This window comes from Ornithorhynchus anatinus, chromosome 12, assembly GCF_004115215.2.
Source record: "Ornithorhynchus anatinus isolate Pmale09 chromosome 12, mOrnAna1.pri.v4, whole genome shotgun sequence".
Classification (NCBI taxonomy): domain Eukaryota; kingdom Metazoa; phylum Chordata; class Mammalia; order Monotremata; family Ornithorhynchidae; genus Ornithorhynchus; species Ornithorhynchus anatinus.
Window position 1 is genome coordinate 23,572,947 of NC_041739.1, and position 27,137 is coordinate 23,600,083.

Below are 27,137 nucleotides of genomic sequence, written 5' to 3' on the forward strand. Positions count from 1 at the left end.
TAGAAGGGAGGAGACAGTGTACCAAAACACGGTAGGCAGAATAAACATTTAAAAGACATAGTAAATCACAGTTTCAAAAAATACAGCGTGGCAGCAGACAACTACTTGGGAGGTGACTGTGCAGAAAGGCTAGTCGGGCTTTAGACGATCAGGGGATTGTCTTTCTAGAGCTGAGGCTTGATTGAGATGGGCACACGCAAAAGGAACATAGCAACAGGCATTGCAAATTCCAAGCAGCCCAGCAGAGGCCAACCTTGTACACAGTTTGCAGGAGATAATCAGCAGTATCCATTTTTTTCAGCCACATCATTTTGAAACAAAAATAATTATATTCAGAATATACATCTGCAATAGAGATAATATTTATCTCGACCTCCAGAGCATTTTGTGGTGCTCATTTGATTAGTTCATTTTCAGTGTCACAAATTACCCACAGAGGGGAGTGAAACAAGGATCTGAGAGTCATACCCTGATTTACTTGTCATCAGGAGGAACAGAAGAGGGTGAGTTATGACAAACAAAGTCCCCTTTCCATGTCTTCTTCTCCCACTACTGATAAATTACCAAGGCCGTTTAAATGTTTTTTTTATAGAAGCAGACTTGTAAAAGTGTTCTGATCTCTTGCAATTATAGTGAGGTACCATAATTATTTTAATCTACAAAACAATTTTGGGGGCCTTGATTTTTAAATGAACAACAGTTTACTTTATTCCACTTCATCAAAACAGAGGCAATAGTCTTTTCAAATGATCACTTCACTGTCTGTTCATGCTTGAACACAGATGGGGGCAGAGGAAGAGACGCTGCGAGCACTGAAAAGTGGCAAACTAGTGAGTAAAAACTTCATTATCTGGTAGGAACAATAGGTATATTTCATAATACGCTTACTTTTTTCTTGAACATACAGGTAGCCTTCCGCGGCAAACTGACTTGCTCTTTTTTGCTCTTTCGGATTCTTTCTGATTTTGTTCATGAGGTCTTCCACTTCCGACCTTGTTCCTTCGAAACGATTTCTCGTCTTGGGGGCGGGGAGGGGGAAGGAAAAGCACAGAAATGTTATACTTTCTTTTAGCCACATTTGAAATCCAGCCCGGTTCTTAAGAGGATAAAAGAATTATTAATCTTTGAGAACACCACTGTATCTATACATTCTCATTCTCTTAGAGTGTATTATTAAGGAAGCTCTTGTCCTTCAATAGACAAAAACATGGAAAATTAGCTACTTGCGTGGAATAAACCCGGATGATAAATGCAAGTGAATCTCTGAAGCCGCGAGTACAAAAATCAAACATGAGATTTTAAAAAGATGTGAAAGACTGTAGAGGCATCTTGTGTTATTTTCAGTTATAGACATGAAAATAGAGCTCCAGGTTAAAATAGTTTTCACAACTCCCAGACTATTCAAAAAGTGTTATAAAAAATGAAATCAATGCTGCTTTATAGGGACAAGGGATGTCTTGTACTGAAAAATTTTCCAACTGTAGACCCCTCTTCTCTTTTCTTATTACGAACGACGCATTTGGGTTGTCTGTGCTCTTGATTTGCTCGCTTAAATAAACGGATGCCAAATTACAGTAATTTAGTCATTTTCACTGCTGCTCGACTGACCATTATCACAACCTTCACGCTGCAGTTCACTGGCCATTACAATCGGTTGCCCAATCACCCCCTCAAGCCACTCTTCTGACACACATGGTGGAATCTGCTAAGCACTTTCTACATGCCAAGTCCTGTCCTAAACACTGGGGAATATACATGTTAATCAAGTCAGAGTCCCTCTGTCCCACGTGGAGGGGAGACAAGTACTTAATCCTGATTTTACCAGATGAGGAAACTGAAGTACAGAGAAGTTAAGGACTTGGTCAAGGTTAAACGGCAGGCAGATGGTGAATGCCAGGATTAGGACCCTGGCCCCCAACTCCCGGGACCATGTTCTTTTCACTAGGTCAAGCTGATGCCAACACGAAACGAGAAGGCTAGAGGGCTCCATAGGTAGAAGTACAAGGAGAGAGAAGAGAGGATAATTCTGTTATGCCAGTGCTGCCCAGGATAATAATAGTAATAATTATGGTATTTGCTAATACCATACTTACTATGGCATTACTTGCTTACTATGTGCCAGGCACTGTTCTAAGCAATGGGGTAGACACAAGATAATCGGGTTGGGCAGAATCCAGGTCTGCCGCCATCAGAATAATGCACAAAGACAGAAGGATCTGTTTCCCCTCACGTTAGCTCAAAATTTTGGAGGCACTTCTAATTCTGGGATCATTACTTATGGATGCAGAAAGGGTGGATAGCTACTGGTTGTAACTACCCCATTCCTCTTCTCCGCAACCAGTGGGAAGGAGAGAAGTGTATAGGCCACTTGAAGACAAGTCTACACATGCCTCCAGAGTCTGACTATTCTGGCCATCTCTCATACAGACTATGCTTATTATACAGATTTCTTAAGGGACTAGTTTCAAGAAAGGGAAATGACAAGTTCTGGTATTTGTCTAGGTTAATGAAAGGGTGTGGCAACTGCTGAGAGACCGCCACTCTATCAAATAAGCGTGTCTGCTACAGAGATTTAGAAAAAAAATAGTTTACACTTTTCTACCATACACAACATCTCTGACCTGTGTGCATACCAAAGTACAGCTGCATATTAATTATTTCCTGAAAATGCATAATAGTAACTTGGCAAACTGGAACTGGAGAGCAAATGTGGAAAATCTGGATGGGTGTAGGTCTTGAACTCTAACAAGTAGAGCCAAGATTTTGAAACCTAAGAAGAGTAGAAACCATTTCTATTTTTATAAATGTTTATTGCTTTGCATTATTCAGATTTCTACAATGTTGCTTTCAGAGAACTCCCCGTCTCCCTGTATCGACAATCATTAACTTCATATGAGATGAAGTGGTACCAACAGATTTCGGGAGATGAGAAAACCAAGGAATGCAGACAATAATGAAGTAGGAAACTCTCCTGGGGCAGAGGTGAATTTCAAAAATATTCAGTGAATACTTGGGAGCAGAGCACTCTACTATGTGCTTGGGGAAGTAATCAGAAGAAGTCAACCCTGATAGTTACAAGCTAATGAGGAACATGACTTTACAGTAAACAAAATAACACCAGCATTTGCTCCATAATATCCTAAGTGAGGTAGAAAAATTCATTTGGGAGCATAAATGAATAACACCATGACAATCTGAAGAGATCATTTCTATTTTTAAAACTGGAAATACAGTAGGCCAACATGACCATTTTGCAGGCCAATGGAAGTGTTACAGTTCAGGTGAGAGGCAAAGTCACAAAGGGACTAATGTGAATCAGCAAGACTCCCAGCATTCTGGATCTTGCTCCTTTGCCGAAATGTGAGAAACTGCTGGCATGAAACTGTGAAATAGTTCAAAAGAAAAATTACTTTTGAAGATTTTCGCTCGCCATCGCAGCTAAAGCCATCATTGAAAATCACCGCAATCAAGACATAATGGAGATTTTTTTTTAAAGAGTAAATATTACAGTTTGGAGTGACAATAAAAACAAAGAATTTTTTCTTTATAAATGAGAATGGCATTTTGTTCAGTTCCCAACAAAAATATATTAGACACCACGAGCCAAACACAGGACGTTTTTATGTCAGTCACATTCTACTTCCCCTTCTGCATTTTTATCACCCTATATTTTCCTCTTCCCCACCCTCTCTTCAGCCCATGTTTCTGCAATTCCTTCTCCTTTTTTCCTATCCTTTCTTCCTTATCCTTGACTTTTCTTTCTCTTTCTTCTTGTTTCTTCTCTAACTCCTAGATCAATGGTATTATTGAGCACTTACTATGTGCAGAGCAATATACTAAGCACTTGGAAGGGCACAATACAACAGAATTAGCAGACACGTTCCCTGCCCATAACAAGTGCCCCCACTTTCTTTTTTCCTCTTCTTCTCCCTACCTCAGCCCCCCCTCCATAGCCTGGGGTTCTCCGTCGTACCATCAGGTTCCTCTCTAGGGACAGAGCTGTGGCTCAGCTGTTGCTGACGTCCTTGACATCAGTGCCTCCCAGAACAAGAGTTGGCTCAGACTGGGCTGGGGCAGGAGAAAACCTTCTACCTCAAGTTTTCCATCTTAGAAACACTGATGTAGAACATAATAACAATTGTGGTATTTTTTAAGCACTTCCTACATGCCAGGCACTGTGCTAAGCATTGGGGTAGATACAAGGTAATTGGGTTGGACACAGTTCCTGCTCCACATAGGGCTCACACTCATTTTACAGGTAAGTGACGCATAGAGAAGTTAAGTGACTTGGCCAAGGTCACTTGCTTAGCACTTAGAATAATGCTCAGCGTTTAGAACAGTGCTTGGCACATAGTAAGAGCTTAACAAATACCGTAATTATTAAGTGGCAGAGTCAGGATTAGAACTCTGGTCCTTCAGACTCCCACACCTAAGCTCTATCCACTAGGCCACACTGCTTCCTCAGAATATCTAATGGAGAGGGATCTCAAATGCTAGGATCCTGCAACCTATACTGCAGGTTGAAAGCATATTACTTAATGGAAGATATATGATTTATTAAAAAGTGGTTTCCCTTAGAAACAAAATTTTCACAAAGTAAATTTAAAGAACCTGAGTGAACCAGCAGTGCCCACTGAAAAACCTCCTCTAAAATTTAATTGTGATCATTGAATCCTGTTTCATTGAGATTCAATTTTGCCTTGGGTCAACCTTGGGGGTTTTTTTGAAAATAGGGTAAATCTGAGTACTAAACACCAAAAGTTTAGTATCTTGTACAATATTATGTATGACAGCCAGGGACATAGGCAAGAATTAAGAAGTTTCCAATGACTCAAGTTACAGGACTCTGCCAAGAGCTTAGTACAGTGCTCTGCACACAGTAAGCACTCAATAAAAATGATCAATTGATTTTCATACAGATGCAGAAAGACATACTAACTAGTCCAATACTGTACTGCCTAGTTCTCTTCTCTCTCTGAATACTCATAACAACAAAAAATCCAGGATCATCTAGGCTTTTTATACAAGTTTTTAAAAAGTCACTCAAAACACAATAGGCAGCAATATGAATTAAAAAGCGCTCGCCCCCTCAATAGGTATTTATAGACTGTAGATATATATTGCATGTGCACCTCCTCCACTTTTGACACTCTCTATTTCCAATTAGCCACCAGAAGTCACTGTGAAGTCACAGAAATGATTCCATAATTACATGTGAAAGACAGTCTCCATTGTAAGCCTTACATTTTGTCACCTTTTTAACTTTTTTGTGGGGGAAGGGGACTAAAGGAGGGCTGAGAAGCAACTATTATATGCCTTAAATTGCTAATAAAGAACTGGATTTGTTAAGAAACTAGCAGCCCTCTTTGAGCCCTTTATGAGTTGGGAGACAAACTTTAAAAGTTAACACGATAGATTGCTTTTCATAAGTTGCCATCAAGGATGACACTTCTGACAGTAAGATTTCAGTGCTGGAAATCAGAGCAGCCAAGAAGACTGGCACATGACCAGTAACCTCCTTGACACAATGGGTGTGGAAAAACCAGTCCTTGGTTGGGCTGCTGTATATGCTACCGTAAATATTTGGTGTCATTTGGTTTCTGTTTCTAGGTATCTCAATCTTGGCAAAGCCGCTACTCTAAAGTAACTGCAGCGCTCTGGGCTGTTTTTTGTCTTGTCTTGTTTTTGTCTTCAAACCAGCACCAACTACGTTGCAGCATTTGAATCTTTGTTTTCTTGGGCCTTTAAAATAGTTTTGTCTCTTTCCTTGCTTTTGAAGCTCCTGCTCATCATCCAACAGCTGCTTGCACAGCATGCTGGCAACCATTTTCCTCACAAGCTCCACTCGCTACATTGTGCTGTGGGCAGGGAATGTGTCTACCAACTCTTGTTATATTGAACTCCCCCAAGTGTTTAGTACAGTGCTCTGAACATAGTATACGCTCGATAAATATGCTTGACTGATTGAAATGGTGATAGAACAGACTTGCTATTTGTCATAAGTATGGCAAATAATAATAATACTACTAATGGTATTTGTCAAGGGCTATGTGCCAGGTTCTGTACTAAGCGCTGGGGTAGATACAAGCTCATTGGGTCAGACACTTCCCTGTCCCCAAGAAGCTCACGGTCTCAATCCCTATTTTACAGATGGAGTAACTGAAGCATAGAGAAGTTAAGTGACTTGCCCAAGGTCACACAGCAGAAATGTGGCAGAGTTGGCATTAGAACCCAGGTCCTTCTAACTCCCAGGCCTGTGCTCTAGTCACTAGGCCATGTTGCTTCTAAAACATAACATATGTTACACATATTACATATGTAACAAGATATGTAACATGTTACATATCTAACACTGATGGAACAGCTCAAATTAGAGGTGGTATCTGTCAACCACAGGTCTTAGCAATGTTCTTTATTGAGTGCTTAGTGTTTGCAGAGCACTTGGGAGAGAACAGTACAACAGAGTTGGTAGATGAAGTCCCTGCTCAAAAGAAGCTTAGAGTCTCCAGGGGGAGACAGACATTAAAATAGACTAGGGATTGGGGAAATGGTAGAGCATAAGAGAATTTTCATAAGTATTGTGGGGCTGAGGTATCAAAAGTACTGAAGTGAAGCCAAATGAAATCAAATAAGACTGAACGTTAAAATGACTTTAGAGCTCTAGTCTGATTTAAAGTGTGATGCTAGCGGGGCCCACATGCTGTTTGTCAGGCAGGGAATCTGTCTGGTTTTTGTTATTTTGTACTCTCCCAAGCACTTAGTACAATGCTCTGCACACAGAAAGGGCTCAATAAATACGAGCGAGGGGCCGGCAGTGAGATAGACGACACTGAGGCTCAGTGAGAAGGTCAGCATTAGAGGAACAAGGCATGCAGGCTGGGTTGTAGTAGGAAAAGCTAGGTGAGGTAGGAGGGGGCAAGGTGACGTAGTGCTTTAGAGCCAAAGATGAGGAGTTTTTGTTTGATGCGGAGGTGGATGGGCAACCGCTGGAGTTTTCTGAGGAGTGGGATGACATGCCCTGAACATTTTTGTAGAAAAGTGATCCGGGCAGCAGAGTGAAGTATGGATTGGAGGGGGGAGAGGCAGAAGGCTGGGATGTCAGCAAGGAGGCTGATGCAGTAATCCAGGCTGGATAGATGAGTGGCTATATTAACATGGTAGCAGTTTGGATGAAGAGGAAAAGGTTGATTTTAGTGATGTTGTGAAGGTGGGACCGACAGGATTTAGGGATGGATTGAATATATGGGCTGAATGAGAGACAAGTCACGGAAAAGGCCAGTGTTTTGAGCTTGTGAGATAGGAAGGATAGTGGTGCCATCTACAGTGATGGGAAAGAAATGGGGAAGATAAGGAGTTCTGCTTTGGACACGTTAAGCTGAGGAGATGGGAGGACATCCAAGAAGAGATGTTTTAAGGGCAGGAGGAAATGCAAGACTGCAGAGAGGGAGAGAGATCAGGGCTGGAGATGTAGATTTGTGTATCATCCGCACAGAGGTGGTAACCGAAGCCACGAGAGTGAATGAGTTCTCAAAGGCAGTGGGTGTAAATGGAGAATAGAAGGGGACCCAGTACTGAATCTTTAGGGATTCTCACAGCTAGGGGTTAGGAGACAGAGAAGGAGCCTGCGAAGGAGACTGAGAATGAATGGCCAGAGAGATAAAAGGACAGCACAGTCATTAACCCACGGCAGATCCTCCAAGTAACTCAAGGACTTTGGATTATGCTCTTAGCCTGTTGAGTTAAAAGAGCTGCCTGACACAGAAACATCATAGTGTGTCTTCGATATAAAGGTCCCCTTTTTGCATCCTTTAAGTGTAGCATTAAATAAACAAACCCCTACGTTATTTCCATTCTGTCAAGCCTGGCCATGATATTGTGGAGTAACCCTAGGCTCCTGAACTCTTCTAGGGAGCCAAACTGAGTGGTTGACAGAGTTAGGGTCAGTCGGTGATGTCAAGTGACTTTCTAAGAACCACCGAGCTGACGAAGGGAAGCCTGATGAGGTGACATCTGACAGCCCTGCTGAGACACTGGAAGAAAAAGATGCAGCTGAGGCCACATCATCTCTGCTGAAGACGTCTCGAGCCAAAATGGCCATTGCTGTCCCTCCTGGGGTCCACTTGATTCCTGGGGTGAGTCAAGGGGAGGTGAATCACTCTACAGGGTGGCAGTGGCTGGAGTGAGAGTGACCAGTGACGCAGAGCCGAGTTTCCAGCAGAGATAAGGAGAGCCTGCCTTCTCCAGATCCCGGGGCCCCTGCCCGAACAGAAGATCATCTGCATAAATTTATGACAGTAGAAGCCAGAACTAGACCACCTATGTGAGAGCACTTGAGCCTAATCTTGAATCCATGTCCCTCTGTCCATGGAGAATTTCTGACAGACGCATACGGACGTGGTAGCTTTGTAGCGAGTAGCATTTTTAACCTCACGCTCATTTATGTCAAACTGTTCCTCGTAATGATGATAGTAAGTGCTTGTGCTGTGCCATGCATAAGAGTCATCCAAGCATCTGTTTGCACTAGAATATATAAGTCTTCAAGTCAGGTAATATGAGGTGATGAGGAGAGTAGTCATAAAGGCTAATGTGTCACTACGTGTTCAAGTGTCACTGTCACACTCTTAGATGAAAGTCCCAAGTTTTCTTATGAGAAATGGAGTGGTGGAATTGACAATACCTCATTTCACAATCAGCATAACAACAGTAGTGATAAGAATGATAATTGTGGTATTTGTTAAACATTTACTACTTATCAAGCACTGTAATTCAGCACCGGGGTAGAAGCAAGATAATCAGGTGGGACAAATTTCCGAGGGAGGGAGAAGGGGAATTTATTTAATCCTTATTTTAGGGATGAGAAACTGAGGCACAGAGAAGTTGAGTGCTTTGTCCACACAGCGGGCAAGTGGCAAAGCAGGGATTAGAACCCAGATCCTCAGACTCCCAGGCCCTTGCTCTTTCCACTTTCCACTTGGCTTGGCCAGGCTGGACTGCTTTTCAAATGCAATGGCCCATTATGATCCACACCAATTCCAATGTCCTGAGGAATCTAAGATGACATCTTCTACGCGCTAGGGTACATACAAGTTAATCAGGGTAGGCATAGTCCCTATCCTACATGGTGCTCCCCCTCTAAGCAGGAGAGAGAAGAGCACAGACCTGAGAGTCAGGAGGACCTGGGTTCTAATCCGGGCTCTGCCACTTGTCTGCTGTGTGACCTCAGGCAAGTCACTTAACTTCTCTGTACCTCAGTTACACCATCTGTAAAACGGGGATTATGACCGTGAGCCCCACATGAGCCATGAACTGTGTCCAACATGATTACCCCAGGGCTTGGAACAGTGCCCAGTTTAAAAAAATACCATAAAAAACCAAACACTCAAGGCATGAAAATCTCCTACAAAGATGAGTCAGAATCCATTTAAATAGGCTCAGGATAAACTGAAATTGAAATCCACTTTCCTACCTTTGCCAATCACTGGGCAACTACCGGTGGCTTATTCAGTTTGTTGCCAAATTGTACTTTCCAAGCACGTGGTACAGCGCTCTGCGCCCAGTAAACGCTCAATAAGTACGATCAGATGAATGAATCTAGGTGAATCCTGATTTTAAAAATAAGATGTCCTCGAAGAAGTATGACAAACCACTAGATGGTGGGATTGACAAGCCTGGACTACCAGGAGACAGAGGCAGCTTGCCGTTATCGTATCAACACTGATTGGCCAGGAGATGGCAATGGATCATCAAATTTCCAAGAACACCTCTACTAGTTTGCCGCCTCGTATCAACACTGATTGGCCAGGAGATGGCAATGGATCATCAAATTTCCAAGAATACCTCTACTAATTTGCCGTATCGTATCAACATTGATTGGCCAGGAGATGGCAATGGATCATCAAATTTCCAAGAATACCTCTACTAGCTTGCCCTATCGTATCAACATTGATTGGCCAGGAGATGGCAATGGATCATCAAGTTTCCAAGAATACCTCTATTAGTCATCTAGGCATCGCATCAATCATGCCTCAGTATCCTTTGAGAAACTTATTCGTAAGTTTTCATTCATAAGAACAACAGGCTTATTTCTAAAATCTTCAAGACGTCAGTCATCTAAATGGATTTCTTCAACACAGAAAGTGGGGCTCTCCTTACATTCTGGATGTTGATCTGTAGTTCCATCTTGTAGTGATTGAAGTCTTTGGCAAGTTCATGGCCCTGATGATAGAAAGTGAACATTCCCTGAAAGAACGACAGCATCTGGGATACAGAAAAGAAAGCTTTGTTAGCACAGAAACCACTCAACATACACCAGGGATTTTGCCCAGAGAGACATTTGCTAAAGGAATTTCAGAGAATGATTATTTTATTTTTCTACTGCATGGCTACATCAATTTTCCTTAAGTTTAGAGTAGTGTTGGCAGACTTTTTAAAATTCCATTAGTTCAAAATTTCAGTAAAAAATTGGCCTAAGTAATTTCTTGAGATTCAGAACCAAGATCTAGAAAAACCTTCAAAATTAATGTGTCTACCAGCCTAATCTAAGGAAACCCTATATTTCACAACCAATTTTTCTTGAATTATATTTTTTAAGAGTTTACTATGTGCCAGGCACTGTGCTAAGTGCTGGGATAGATTCAAGCTAATCAGGTTAAACATAATTCCTGTCCTACATGAGGCTCACAGTACTAATGCCTATTTTACAGATGAGGTAACAAGGGACAGAAAAGTGACTTGTCCAAGAGATCACACAGCAGACAAGTGGTAGAGCTGGGATGAGACCCAGGTCTCATCGAGGAGACTCCCCAGATTAGAGGAAGATAATGTAGACGTAAAATGCTTTTGGTTTCACATCTCCTCTACAGGGGTTTCTTGAATTAAGCCCGTTTTTCCCCCGGCTCGCTCTCCTGCATCATCTATGCGCTAGGATCCTTGACCTCTGAACATTTGATATTCGCCCACAACACTTACATACACATCTTTAAATCATATATTCTAAATTACTTATTTTAATGTCTGTCTTCCCCTCTAGACTATAAGTTTGTTATGGACAGAGAATGTGTCAACTGGCTCTGTTGTGTTGTACTCTCCCATCAGCGCTTAGAACAGTGTTTTGCACATAGTAAGCGCGTAACAGATAGCATTATTATTATTATGTGCTTTGCTACAGTGCCCTGCACATAGCTCTCAGTAAATAAAACAGATTGATTCTCCAGGACTACTTCTTCAGCTGTTTCTATCTCACAGTCGCCATGAACTGAATTTACTGAGCCCATACTTTGTGCATAGCACTGAGCAGAATTACAAAAGAAGGTACGGGTGGGACAAATACTTGGGGGGCAAGGACGGCAGCATGGGGAACATAACCCTGGAGAGTGAACATTCAAATATCCCGATGGGAAGGGGAAAAGCTATGTTTCACAGCTGTAAAACATCATGAAAGCCCAAGCAGAAGTATTTAGTATTTGGGGGTGCCAAACACACTGGCACACAAGCTGCCTTCAAAAATGGAAGCATCTCAGAGGGACAGAATTCTTGCCATTAACCCTGCTCCTTGGACAGCGGTACTGCATCTTCTGCCTAGGTCAGCGAAGATTCAACTAAAGCCACCAATTCAGAATTTCTCCAGAATAATCCAGTAGTTGAGCACTTTTTACATTTGCCAATGAAAAACTCATCTGGGCCTAATAGAAGCCTCATTTTAGACCAGAAAAGGTCAAGCCTTATTTTCAGTTGGCTTTGAACTACACGTTCTGCTTCAATGACTTTTTCATTCTGAAAGTTACATGAAATTCTTTCTGAAAATGACCCATTTAAAACCACCTAAATATTCTTTACATTGGGTCACTTCCATACTAGACTAAAAACACCTAAGAGGAGCAAGTAAGACTATAGCAAGGGTATATAAGATGCCCATCAATCAGATTGAGCACTTACTATGTGCAAAGAACTGTACTAAGTGCTTGGGAGAGTACAATATAACAGAATTGGTAGACACTTTCCCTGCCCAGATTGGGTTTACAGTCCAGAAGGGGAGATACAAATTAAAATGAACTATGGATATTTAGGGCTGTGCTGAGATGCTGAGGGTGGGGTGAAAAAAGGGTACAAATCCAACTGCATTCAACATTACATGTTTTAGTTAGAATGTTGTTGAAGAAGTAGGGAACGTGCTTTCAATTTACATGCTTCTTTTAAATTTGGGATGACTAAGTGTCTGAGCATACACGAAGCAACGGGCATTGTGACTTTTTCTTAATATTAGTGAAGCCAGGAATTTTTTGAATTGAATGGTGTTTTACATCTGGTGTTCAAATGGAGAACAAAGAGAGAATGGGCAAGAAAGCAGCTACACAACTGGTTTCCTGCATCTGTCACGTCTCATTTTTTTTAAAGACTTCTTTAAATCTACTTAGGGAAGTTAGAGATTCAGTAATTACCTGGTGTCGCCCTCTTTCTTTCTTGCCCCTCGACTATCTCCTTCATTTTCGGCTTAACTAGGGCTTTGTTAGCCACAGTTTAACTGCCGCTTTTGGCAGAGGTAGAGAGGGATGAAGAAGGAAGCAAGCGATGAAGTTACATGAGGAGCTGCAAGGACAATGCATGGCACAGCTGGTCACACAGGTGCCAACTCTTCGTTTGGAGAGGTGGTGAACTTGGGGAGGAGCAATAGGAGGAAAAGACCGGGAGGAAAAGAAGGAAAATGAGAGGAGGTATGGGAAAGGAAAGTAGGAGAACACTTGAGGCTATGTCTCCTTTCTCTTAAGAGGAAGGAAGGAGATCAAGTGCTCTACACCCAGCAGGTGTTCCCTGAATGAAAGGAATTCCCTTGCCCTCTGCCCTCTGGCTACTGTGAGAATAATAATAATAATGTTGGTATTTGTTAAGCACTTACTATGTGCAGAGCACTGTTCTAAGCTCTGGGGTAGACACAGGGGAATCAGGTTGTCCCACGTGAGGCTCACAGTCTTAATCCCCATTTTACAGATGAGGTAACTGAGGCACAGAGAAGTTAAGTGACTTGCCCAAGGTCACTCACACAGCTGACAAGTGGCAGAGCCAGGATTCGAACCCATGACCTGACTCCCAAGCCCATGCTCTTTCCACTGAGTCAAGAATGAGTCAGTCACTGTACTAAGTGCTTGGGAGAGTACAATATAACAATATAACAGGCACATTCACCGTCCACAAGGAGCTTGGAGTTTAGACGGGGAGACAGACATTCATGTAAATAAGATTACGGATATGTACATAAGTGCCGTGGGGCTGGGAGTGGGGAGGGAGCAAGTCAGGGTGACGAAGAAGGAAGTGGGAGAAGAGGAAGGGAGGGCTTAGTCAGGGAAAGCCTCTTGGAGATGTGCCTGGCAGAATGAGCTGATCTGAGTCTCTACAGAGGTTGTTGGCTTAAATTTGAAGAGTCTTTTCACCCCTTCCAGACTCAACACTGCCACTAGCCAGTGCCCCCGAGCCTGTCCGTGACAGGTGAGCTAAACCAGAGCTACTGCCAATGGTCACTGATTAGGGCAGCAGGAGGGCAGTGGCAGGCACATTGACCTGATCTGGTGCTGAGAGCTACTGAGGACAATGAAATGCCCGGAGCCAATGGTTACGCTAAGGGCTTACTATGAACCATGGTACAGAGGATAGAGTACAGGATTGGGAGTCAGAAGGTCATGGGTCATGGGTTCTAATCCCGGCTCCACCAAATCCCACAGTTATTATTATTACTACTAACAGCTGGGGTACTACTGAGAGCTCGGGTACATACAACATAACAAGATCAGACACGTTCCCTGCTCTACAGGGGGCTCACAGTCTAAGGAGGAACAAATAGAGGTACTGGATCCCCATTTTCTACGTGAGGAAACTGAGGCCTAGATAAGTTAAGAGATTTGTTGAAGGTCACACAGCAGGCAAGTAGCAGAGAACCTAAGTCGTCTCCTTTCCCTAGGTCCTGCTGTTTCTCAAGTCATGCATGAGAACGCACCCGGCTAGCAGAAGGTACACGGTGGAGCTGACTACTATCTCTGGCTCAGAAAGGCAGGGCAAGACGGGTTAGCTCTAACTGCAAATTTTGCCTCCAAAACTGTGGGAGTGAACTAATGCTTCATCCCTCAGGCTCCAAGATGCTGGCGCTTATAACCCACAGAGACAAATGCAATCTTACTATATAAGCTTATATCGGGTGAAGCAGGATGAACTTAATAAAACAACCATAACTCAGGCTGATCCTAGGCATCTGGTCAATATCATCTTTGGTCTCCTGTCAAAATATATAGAAGCCAAATTGTCTCAAATGGAAATACTGGGCACCTCTCTAAACTCACAGGGCACAATTCTAGAAAACTGAAAAATTAAACCAACTCTCTATAGAAGCTTGCTTTCCCAGACACCTAGACAGGTGTCCACTACAGTACTTACGGGTTCAACGAACTCAAATTTTTTCCTTTCCTGGATCTCCTGCAGCTTGCATACATACTCAAGAGAAAGTTCATAGAAGTGCTGTCGATTTTGTTCCACTTGGACGTCTGCCTGTATTTAAAACAACCCCCCACAAAAAAAAAGTTTAAAAAAATCCATACATTGGTGAAGAACACTCTAACCACAAAGGATTTTTAAGACTGAACAGTGACATCTTCTACGGTGGGAAACTGCCTTCCCCGATCCCCCTTAGTTTACTTGTCCATAGGAATCAATAACCTTTCAGTCATTTGTGCCACGATGACTATGGAGATCAGAGTTCTCCGTAATTCATTATCCATGAGTCAAGTCAAATACCAAAAAGTAAAATGACCAGCAATATATAGGTGGCTTAAAAGATTGGTGAACTTGTAAGTTGCTTCCAAGTCTAGACTGAATTCTAATTGGGCTCTTAGTGACAAAGGTGATGTGTTGGTGGTTTCCTCATTGTGAGCAAGCTCACAGATACTGTCTGAAACCCTGATAATGGAGGAGTTAAGTGTCTTGTCAAACAGCAGGTGAATGGTGGAGCTGAGTTAGAACCCAGGTCTTCTGACTCCCAGGCCCATGCTTTTTCCATGAAGTCACATTGCTTAAAGGAGTAATAACCTATCCTAAATCATAATAATTAAAGGTGAAAGCAACTCATCCATCCGACATTTTGGGGGAAAGAAGAAAAGTTCTTAGAAAACAGAACTGCCCAGCTACTATTTCTAATAATAATTAATGGTACTTGTTGAGCACTTAATGTGTGTCAAACAGTGTTCTAAGCAATGGGGGAGAATCAGATTAATCAGGTTGGACACAGTCCCCGTCCCACATGGGACTCACCGTCTTCACCCCCGTTCTAGAGATGAGGTAACTGAGGCCCAGAGAAGCTAAAGTGACTTGCCTGAGGTCAAACAACAGACATGGTGGAGCCGGGATTAGAACCCCGGTCCACTGAAATTGAGCCATCTGATCGCTAACATAATAAAGCTTTTAAAAACAATGAGATGCACGTGAACATTTAAAAAGATTATAGTGATTAAATTGTACCCACTGGGTTGACTTTATCTGAAATACTACATATGAATACTCACATCCACGAATACAGTCTCACTGTCACCTGATCAAGGAAACAACTCTATGACTTACCAACTGTATTTACTGACTGCTTACTATGTGCATGACACTGTACTGTTTGGAAGAGTACATATAGTTGTCATCTCTAGTCGCATTGACTTCATCTGTAAATTATGGGGAAACGAGGCCTCTGAGACAGACTTTAATCAAGTGGAAAACATCTATTTCCAAATGTTGCCTGGAAACCGGTTGGGATTAGGGAATGTCTCTGTTTATTGTTATACTGTATTCTCCCAAGAGCTTAGTACAGTGCTCCGCTCAATCATATTTATTGAGCGCTTACTGTGTGTGCAGCACTGTACTAAGCGCTTATGAATGAATGAATTATCCCATTGTTGGGCAGGGATTGTCCTTATCTGTTGCCAAATTGTACATTTCAAGTGATTAGTACAGAGCTCTGCACACAGAAAGCGCTCAATGAATACCATTGAAGGAACGAATGAATGAAATTATCAAGAATGTTCCATGAGCCACAGCTCTAGCTGTTACCACCACTGTTCCTGACTGGACATGGGGAGGAAAATACTAACCCCTAGTGACACGTACCAACCCAACTACTTTATCCCTTCTGTAATCCGTGCGGGCACAACTCTTGACACGATTTCAGGGATTTGGTTCTAGCCTGAGTGCCCCAAAATTGTCCTCCGGATCAGAGATGATAATAATAATAACAGCGGCAATAATAATAATAATATTTGTTAAGCACTTACTATGTGCCAGGCACTGAACTAAGTGCTGGGGTGGATATGGGCAAATCACATTGGACACAGGCCCTGTCCCACGTTGGGCTCACAGTCTCAATCCATTTTACAGGTGAGATAACCAAGGCCCACAGAAGCACTGCCTTCCCCAGGGTCACACAGCAGACAAGTGGCAAAGCCGACATTTGAACCCATGACCTTCTGACTCCAGGCTCGTGCTCTATCCACTACACACTGCTGCTTCTCAGAGATGTGTTACCACCTTCCAGCCTGGCATCAGTAGGACTTGTTGGTGCTAAGATGTAAACAAACCAACAGGAAGAACACTAGAATGCAATTTTCTGACACAATACCATCTTTTTTTTTCCTCCACTTTCCTGATAGGCTTTTAATAGCTCTATAACTTCCCAGGTGGACCTCTTTTAGGACTACCTCTTTGAATAGAGATTGTGTTGGAGAACAAAGAAAAAGTCTGCAACCTACTGGGCTCAATTCTCAGGCTTTTGGACTTCCCGTTTTACTTCCTTTCTTGTACATCTATGCACGTGATTCCTAAATTTCCCTCACCAGCCCTAAGCTAACACCATCTCTCCAATCCTTTATGTCTCCCAGTCTCCGGGACTGCTTTACATGGCTGTCCTGACACAAAGACCTGACTTCCCCAATCTGGATACAAAAAAATGGGGAGCAGTATCCACGAGGGCTGACCTGGGCCAAACCTGTGACCTCGGAGGTTGAACCAGAGACAAGAACATCTGTAGAATCTGCCCTACTCCTTAAATCCACAAATTTCCTGGAAAAGTTTGCGGCACCTCTTCAAACTGAAGATGTCAAACATTGAATCCCTAATCTTTCCTACATAAACTGTGAATCGCTTGTCCAACAGGACATCTATCTGACTGGAATATCTTGTATTGAACCCAAAGCTAAGCATAGTGTTTGTCACATGGTAAGCACACAATATATACAGTTACTAAACTCTCTTTTCATAACTTTCCTAAAAGTATCCCCAGCACCACTACTTTCCCCTTCCCTACACATAATTTGGGGGTTATTTTTTAACTTCTTTCTAATTCAGCCCTCAAATCTAACCTGTCACCAAGTCACATTCACCCCTTCTCTACTTCCAGAGGTAAAACCCCAATTCAAGCCTTATCCCAACTCTGGCATATTGTAATCACCAATCATTCATGCAATGGTATTTATTGAGAGCTTACTGTGTGCAAAGCACTGTACTAAGCACTTGGGAGAGTACAATAAAGGAATAAACATACACATTCCCTGTCCACAATGAGCTTACAGTCTAGATCAATGGCACTTATTAAGTGCTGACCGTGGGCAAAGCACTGTACTAAGTGCTTGGGAGAGTACAATACATCCGAGCTGGTAGACAAGTTCCCTGCCCACAGTGAGCTTACGGTCTAGAGACGAGCTTGTTCTCTCCTAAGGACTTAGTCCAATACCCTGCACACAGTAAGTGGTCAATAAATACAACCGATTGATTTATTTTGACTGGACTGCTTCATTTCTGGTCTCCCTGTCTTTTAGCCTCTCCCTATTCCAGCGTAGCCTATTCACAACAAAAATCATACTCTGAGGAGTCAAATGATCACACGACTCTAATCTCACAATTCTTTCCTCCCCTCACATTCTCAACGGGGGAGCTCGACCAATTGGTATCTTCCTCCCTAGTCATCCGGAGCTGCTGTCACATCCTCACTCTACACAACCATCTCTATTCTACAACAGAAAAAATACTGCTCTCAGCTTTCATTTTTAGGATATATGCTTTGTGAATAATCCTGAAAAGCAAATCCCTATAGAATTTTTATGTAAAATAATTCCGCCTTACAAATGCCAAACTATTTTTACTTTAGGATAAACACCTTTATTAAAATAAGAGTCATTTTCGCCTTTACCAGATATAGCACATGGAAAAAATGAAGGTCAATCAATCAGTTATCTACTAAGTGTGCCTAACCTAAGGCGGGGGGATGGGGGGAGATGTGCGTGCATGTGTGTGTGTGTTTGTGTTTTAGGGTGGGGAGGATCCAAGTACCTCGGTGGCCTGGAAGTGCTGATGTGCCAATATGGGAGCTAATGCAAAGGAGAGGTGATCAATCAATCGTATTTATTATAACCTCGTATGTACAGAACACACTACTAGGCACTTGGGAGAGTGCAAAACAACAAAATTAGCAATCACGCTCCCTGCCCACAGCATGCTTCCAGTCTGGAGTCAAGACTAGAAATTAACTGGGAGGAAGCCTGCAAGTGATGTGACTTCAGAAGGGCTTTGAAGATGATGAGAGCAGTGGTCTGTTGGATGTGAAGAGGACGAGAGTTCCACGCATGAGGAAGGGAGTGAACAAGAGTTTGGCAGCGGGAGAACGGAGAATGGGACACTGTGAATGTGTTAGCTTGAGGTAAACGAAGGATGTGAAGTGGGATTTAGTGACGGAAGAGAGTGGTTAAGTAAGCTTGTTGAGGGCAGCAAACGTGTCTAACAACTCTGCCCTCTCACCCTCTTGTTTAATTGACTACACCACTTCTGGGGCAAGTTGACCAAGCCACTGGGGTCATTGGGGTCAGAGAAGCAGCGTGGCTCAGTGGAAAGAGCACGGACTTTGGAGTCAGAGGTCATGGGTTCGAATCCCGGCTCGGCCACTTGTCAGCTGTGTGACTTTGGGCAAGTCACTTAACTTCTCGGTGCCTCAGTTACCTCATCTGTAAAATGGGGATTAAGACTGTGAGCCCCACGTGGGACAACCTGATTCCCCTGTGTCTACCCCAGCGCTTAGAACAGTGCTTGGCACATAGTAAGTGCTTAACAAATACCAACATTATATAAGGCATCACGATGCATTTGATACTGTAATTTAAGAAACTTGAATACCACCTTAAATAATACAGTAATAAAATAAATACCACCTTAAATAATGTATTATTTATAGAGAGTTTGAAGGGCCATTTTTCCTGGAAAAATTACCCTCTGCCCTATGAAAATTTGCCACCCTAGACCTGAACCTACAGGAAATCTGTTTAGGACATGGAAGGCAGTGGTATAGTCAGTTGAAACCTGTTTATCTGGGAACTGACTTCTCTATCTCATTTGCTTCCATCTGCCAATGTAACCAAGAACTGCTTATAGATCTGCACTCTGGAACATCTCAGTGATCTACCACCCGAAGCTTTCATCGCAGATCTGTGGTCATATTTATTTTATGGTATTTGTTTAAGTGCTTACTATGTGTCGAGCACTGTACTAAGGGCTGGGGAAGCTACAAGCTAATCGGGTAGGATACAGTTCCTATCCCACATGAGGCTCAGTCTTAAACCCCATTTTACAGATAAGGTAACTGAGGTACAGAGACACAGGTCACCCTTCTGGCAGTATGAAATGCCACCTAGATCCCAACATTCCTCTCCTCAAAAAGCCCACAGCAACCTAAAATTGTCACTCACATCAGATTTTGGCTCTGGGCATCATGTCAATCCACTGGGAAACTTTCTAATACTTGGCTGACTGCTTCTGCTACTATACTGCAGCTGTTCCTCTCTGTCTTCTCAAACCTCCAAACTATTCCTCACCCATTCCCCAACAGCTACCTCTGCTTCTCCAAACCCCGACTTCAAAACCTTCCTCCTATGCAAAGCCTTCTCGAAATAATCCGCTCCTGCCCTGATCTCACCCTTTCACCACTCCTACAAATGTCCAAGCAATTATGTATGTATATTTTAGGTTCCTTAAGATTGCAAGCTACTTCAGGGGAGACACAGAGTCCTCTTCTTCTACTGGTCCCTTCCAAGTGTTCCATATATTGCTTTATGCTGAGCAAGAAGCTCAAAAAATACCATTAGAGACTAATTACACTTGTTTACCTCCCTCCATTATATTGAAAATCCCTTGAGAGCAAAAGCAGTAAGTTTGTTTTGGGCAGGGAACAGCTCTATCAACTCTTTTGTAGTATACTCACCCAAGAGCTTAGTAAATTAATTAATTGATCATAGTATTTGTTAAGTACTTACTATGTGCAAAGCACATAGTAACTGAGGCACAGAGAAGTTAAGTGATTTGCCCAAAGTCACACGGCTGAAAAGTGGCGGGGCTGGGATTAGAATCCACAACCTCTGACTCCCAAGCCCGTGCTCTTTCCACTAAGCCATGCTGCCACTTTGCACATTGTAAGCATTCAATAAATACAACTGATTGAGTGACTCCTTTATTTCTAACTCCCTCCCACACCCAGGGCAATGCATACAAGCTAAGATGTCCCAAAATCACTTTCCCTTGTATTCTTTGCACCTGCAACATGATTATGTAGGCAAAGAGCCCTAAAAAATCACAGAACCAGAGAAAATAACCTAAAAGGACCTTGAGAGAGCAACTGGTCCAAGACTCAATTCCAATATACACACAGATGTCTAATCTCTTCTTAAAAATCTCAGTTCTTGCTTAGGTTCAACAGATCTCATTTAAGTGTGTTTCCTCTAGTTCAGTGGGCATGGAGATCAGCAGCATCCTCATACAAATCCTTCACATACTTGAACATAGTATCTAGGGAATTCCTCACATTTCTTCCCCACACTGAATCACCTAAACTTCTCTTATTTCTCCACAGAGACTGTATCCTCCTTATCCCTTCAATCCCTTTTGTCACCCTTGTCCGGAACAACTCCGGTTTCTTCTCTTACTGTTTCTAGTATGACAAAGTGGGGGAAGATATTTTAATAAGGTGTACTGAATGTAGAGAAGACGGTTTGCTTCCCAGTTTACCCATCCTGTTTATCCATGTTGGTCTTTTTTATCTTGCACTCCAATGTTGACCTTTCACCTATGGGTTTTTCCACCATTCTTGGGCCAGCATTCTTTCTCCACGTTGTTATATTTTCTCTCTTAAAGTGACTACTTGTAAATTTTCCTCCTGGATTTCATCCTCATCACATAGCCCCTTTATTCCAATTTTCCTAGGTTGCTGTGAATTCTATTCTTATTTCCACCCAAACTACTAAAAACCTCACCTAGTTTACTGTCATCTGCATATTTTATTGCTTTTGATTCTTTCATCTTAATCATTGATAAGAAACTGAACAGATACTTATATGGATTTTTCCAAATATAGCCAATTTCTACTATATATTAAGGGACAACCCTGAAAAAAGTCTAAATGCTTTCAGGATATGGTCTTCTTGTCAATACAGATTTATTTAAAACAGAAATCAGAAGTACCTCTTGCAAATGTGAATCCTTCTTTTTAGCTGATAGATTCAGGTGCTTATCGACTAAGCTGTAATTTTTCTCCGTCTCTTTATCAAACTTCTTCTTCTCCTCCTGCAAATATCAATTTTAACATACAGATAAATGCAAGTAAACAGTGAAAACATACGCACAGATTCAACTCTTTGGGTAAAAAGGTATGCCTAAAATATGAAAGACATAAATAGGAATTTATAATTATAATAATTGTGACATTCTTACTAGGTGCCAAGTACTGTTCTAAACACTGGGCTGGCTACTAGGTTATCAGGTTGGACACAGTTTCTGACCCACAAGGGCTCACAGTCTAGGTAAAAGGGAGTAGGATTTAATACCCATTTTACAGATGAGGAAAAGGAGGCACAGAAGTTAAGTGCCTTCCCAAAGTCACACAACAGACAACTGGCAGAGCTGGGATTAGAACCCAGGTTGTCGGACTCCCAGACTCATACTCTTCCCATTAAGTCACGAAGAATGTACTTCTAAAATATAACAACATGGAGAAAGAATGTTGGCCCAAGAATGGTGGAAAAACCCATAGGTGAAAGTCACGAAGAATGTCCTTTCACTGTTGTTCTACTATTCTTTACTTGGTGAGTCAAGAAGCTTTTTACATCAATGAATCAAACAGAAAAGCAGAAGAAATAGCTTTGAAACTCTTAATTCTTTCAAGTGGCATGGCTTCTTCCAAGCTGTGAGGACTGTATCACTTCCAAGCCTCCTTGATGTGGAAATTCATCTAAAATTTCTAGAGGAGAAAGTCCAACAGACTTTGGAACTAAACACAAAACTGTATTCTGATCATGTGAAAAGTAAACAACGTATTGGCAATGGAAGCTTTAACCAAAAACTGGTGTAAGCGACATTTCAAGAAAAAGGTTAATTCCGAGAATTAGGGAATATTCCCGTTCATCCTCAACATGGCACAAACTGCCCACTCTGCATCTCCTAACTACAACGAAATTATAGAATATTCACAATTAAGGACAGCTTACTTAAATGTTAATTGTAGTTTTCTTTTTTAGTATTACATAAATCACTTCCTGAAAAAATCAGTCCTTTGTTTCCTAGCAAATATAGTTAATTTTGAGAAAACTAAAAACAACATAGGCTTTTCCAAATGAACTGTTAAGCCTGACCTGCTTCCTGAGTAGCCACTTCCCTGTCCAATTTATTAGTATTACTAATTTATCAGTATTTCCCTTCTTTGAATTCTCCATTTTTGCTCATAATACAAAGCTTTAAAGTGGTAGAAATAGAAAAGTGTTTTCCCTTGAACCTACCACTATCTCTGCTCATTTGTGGACCTCTAACTTCTAACACGGCACAGAGTTGCTTGGAAAATGGAAATAGCAAATCTGCAAACACACAAAAGCATGCACATGTGCTTTCTCTCTCTCTCTCTCTCCCCCCTCTCCTCAACCCCCAACCCCAAAATTGCCTGAATTTCTTCAAAAGCTGTTTCTGAATCTGGTTCAACTACTGGGAAAATCCAAACTGTTTTCTACAAGCCTTCAGGTCACGATAGCAGTCTCAGAGCAGAATGAGAAGTTAAAAGGGTTCTGAGAGGATCTTTCACTCTAGACAGGTGTGACAATGTATATTATAAACGAGGAAGTACAAGGGAGAGGAGGTGAGAAAAAAAGAGATGGAACTAGAACATCTAGCCTGATATGGGGCAAAGATATCACAAATGAGGAGGAGCGGGGAGAGGAGGTGGGAAAAAAAAGAGATGGAACTAGAACAACTGTATTGACAGGAGCAATCAATAGGGATGACCACTACTAGGAAGCTGAGGACTTTGTTCTTCACAACACAGTGAAGAGTGCAGGTAATTAGAGCTGTTTATTTATTGGCCTCCAGGTTGATGTAGGAGCTTGCCAACTTACAGCTGGTTTCTGCTCTGTGAGTAAAGACCTGATCCAAATTAAACTATCACAACAATACATTAGAGCAGGAATGTGTATATTCACTCAAGGAGCACTATTACACTAAGTATCACTTTTAGAAATACTAGATCATTAGTTCTTTTGTTAATGCTATCAAAGAAGATGGTTGCCAGCATATGACTTTTCATGAGACCCACTGAGTCACAGTTTCAAAGAGGACACTGTTCTATTAGCTGAAACTAAAATTGTGGGTGTTTGTGTTGCTGAATTTTGGGTTAAAATTTGTATAATGCACATTGGCAAATTGGTATTGGTAGAAGGGATTTATCTGGGAAGGAGACGGGGGAGAGAATGAGAGGAGAAGGGGAATAAGTCTCAACATTGTTTTATGGTGTTACCAACATCTAGGTCACAGCACAGCCCTAGCGAACAAAAGCGGAAAACAGAGCAGTCTAGATTCAAGGTCTAAGGTGTGTTCAATAAATTGAACTTTTAACACTATCTCTTTGTGAAGTATTAATATTCACATAGAGCTACAAGTATATTCCCAGCAAGAAAAAGTAGAATGTCTGAGACCAGCTACACATAGTTCACTCCTGAAATATGAGGCTCCCTTTCTGCACAAATCAACTTAGATTGTCAATTAACCAAAATTCTATTCAGGACAAGAAAGAAAGAAATCTTACAGGACACCCAGATAATGTGGGTTTTAATCCTGGCTTGCTGTCTTAGTTTCCTCATCTTAAAATGGGGCCCGCCACACCTCCCTTAGTGGTGAGGCCAGGGGTATAGACACTTTGCAAAGTGTTACATAAATATGCAAAGACTACATTGCCATTGACTTGATAAATCTCCCCCATCAGATGCAAGTGAATCTTAGCCCCAAAATGATTGGAAAGTGCATGTGATGGGAGAGCACCACCGAAACGTACTAGAATGGCAGGGAGGGATTTAACGCTCCTATTTTCTTTGGGTACACCCTGCATCCAACAAGAATACAGAATGTAAAATAATTTTATAAATATATCACATACATATATGAATGAGTAGTTGAGAGCCTTGAAACCCCTAATCAACTTTCAGTCTCTTGAAACTACAATCTCAAATTATATGTAGTTGTCTCTATCCGAAGACGTTGTTGATGGCAAAATTCCCCAACAGATGCATGTGTGACTGAAAAGGAGAAAGAAGGATCCACAGAAACTGCTGCACTGGGGCACTCGAAAAGGTTGACCCTCTCTGTGCTGTCTTGTTGATGTTCACAGGGCCTGACAGCTTTGAGTTTTCTGCTTTATAGGATAAAAGATTACCTACATTTTATTTCAAATGAGGACCTTAAACATCGAGAGCCATAAAGGAGGCTGGTGGTGTAAAGTGGAAATGGTGAAGGTTGAGAAACAACTTAAATGCTATTGTAATTCGACACACAAGTCAAAGACTGCCTGTAGTTGAGCTATTTGCAGCTCTGGAGGTGACTTCTCATTCATTCATTCAATCCCATTTATGGGGCACTTACTGTGTGCAAGGCACAGTGCTAAGGTTTTGGGAGAGTACAATATAAAAATAAACAGACACATCCCCTGACCACAACGAGCTGGGAGGGCAGAAGAGGAGGGACCCTTACCAGGGTCACCATCAGGAAACTTCTGCGCCTTGTATGCTTGAGCTTCTGCAACCTGGTCCTAATTTCTTGGGGAGTATAGAGATATGAGAATAAAAAAAGTCTTCTCCACTGGCAGGGCCTGCATCAGGCAAAACCTGAGGTAAGCATCCACCTCAGATTGCTGTGTTCGAGGGACAATTGAGGGACAGCAGATGTGAAATATCTTACAGCTCCCAGCACAAGGTAGAAGCAGCCCCTTTGGCTTCAAGGGGCTGGGAGCAAGTGGGATTGAGTCGGGGTCTCCTCAGAGAAATAGGGAAGTCTAGCAGAGAGAACCCTGGCCTGGGAGTCAGAGGACCCAGTTCTAAAGCCAACTCTGCCACTTGCCGGCTGTATGACCTTGGGCAGGTCACCTACCTTCTTTATCTCTCTGTTTCCTCATATGGAATATAGGGATTCAATAACTATTCTCCCTCCCACTTAGACAATGAGCCCCATGCGGGGGAGAGACTAGGTCCAACCTAATTTCCCTTTTGTATGGTATTTGGCCAGCACTACTATATGCCAGTGACTGTACTAAGCACTAGGGCAGATACAAGCTAATCAGGTTTGATACAGTCCATGTGCCATATGGGGCTCACAGTCTTTATCTCCATTTTACAGATGAAGCAACTGAGGCCCAGAGAAGTTAAGTGACTTGCCCAAGGTCACACAGCAGACAAATGGTGAAGCCAGAATTAGAATGCAGGTCCTTCTGACTTCCAGGCCGGTGCTCTATCCACTAGGCCAAAGTGCTTCATCTTTGTACCCCTTGAGAAACACTAATAGATTCAACGGCTTCACCAGTCTGTAGAGACCGTTTCACTCCACTACATAAACTTTCCCTCAAGACCCCAATTTAATCCCATTAGCATATCCTTCAATATTCCGAAATTCTTATGTTTTCCTTTTTTGAAGGCTGATTCTTGTATGAGACAGAAGCAAGATGGGTGGGGAGTAGTGATATGGGGGCTTTTGCTTTTCATCTTGATAGATATCATTAACAGAAATACATACCTGGCCAAAGAATTAAAACAAACACAAATATATTTAATTTTTACTCCTGCATATGAAGGTGTCCTGATTTCCCTATTAAAGTATGATATCAACACTTAAATCTAAACAAAGAGAATGATACTACCAGTTGGAGCTGAAGAGGGGAAGATAAAAATGTTAATGTTTACATGTGAAAATTCCAGTAAGGTCATCTGCGCTTTGCCAGATAAACAGGCTAGTTTAATCCCCATGTGAAAACTATTGCTGGATATTTTTTTTCTCTTTTAATCTGCGTCACTGATGTCAATTTCAATGTCCATTTTAGGTTTGCTAGCCACCGGAACAAAATGATTTGCTTAATAACAAGGCACAGATGTTGGAAGATTTTGCTCTACAAAACAAGACATCCAGTTTATCAATCACTGGCATTTATTGAGCACTTACTGTTGGCAGAGAACTGTGCTAAATGTCTGGGACAGTAAAATAAAGTTTGTAGTCACAATCCCTGCCCTCAAGATATTCTGGATAGTCCAGTTCATCGCAGAAGATATGCCTCCCATTTATATATGAGATTATCTATTAACACATCAGCTAAAGCTCTGCTTTTCCACTGCTAACAACCCTTTAGATGGTAAAAGCAGTCATGAGACCTCCAAAGAAACCAAGAGGTCTTGGAAGCAGCCATTACCCAGGTGGAAGAAGAGATTAAAGGGCTGGGGAAAAAACAGAATATTTCTGGGTCAGAGTTTGGAAAACAAGAAATAAAGAACATCTAACCATCATTAACGTTGTTATTATTGACGCATGGGTGTTTGTATTGCAGAGTGTTCTAATAAATGCAACCTCAAGGCTGGGTTAATGGAGAAAGCACGGACTTGGGAGTCAGGAGGACTTGGGTTCTAATCCCAGCTCCGCCACATGTCTGCTATGTGACCTTGGGCAAGTCACTTACCTTCTCTATACCTCAGTTTCCTCATAGGTAAAATGGGGATTAAAATTGTGAGCCCTAGGGGCACAGGGACTGTGTCTACCCGATTCCCAGTGTGGGCAGGGATTGTCTCTCTTTATTG

At 42.1% G+C, this 27,137-nt stretch overlaps 1 protein-coding gene across 1 annotated transcript in view; it reads right to left on the reverse strand.

Moving 5' to 3' along the window:
• The window catches only part of ARHGAP10 (Rho GTPase activating protein 10), a 233,620-nt gene that overhangs the window by 111,414 nt on the left and 95,069 nt on the right, over nucleotides 1-27,137 (reverse strand). The window contains exons 5-8 of the mRNA XM_029077118.2: nucleotides 21,514-21,615; nucleotides 14,419-14,529; nucleotides 10,153-10,257; nucleotides 889-1,018 (exon numbers count right to left, since the gene is read on the reverse strand). Of these exons, the coding sequence (XP_028932951.1) occupies nucleotides 889-1,018; nucleotides 10,153-10,257; nucleotides 14,419-14,529; nucleotides 21,514-21,615 (448 nt within the window). The remainder of the gene's footprint in view (nucleotides 1-888; nucleotides 1,019-10,152; nucleotides 10,258-14,418; nucleotides 14,530-21,513; nucleotides 21,616-27,137) is intronic.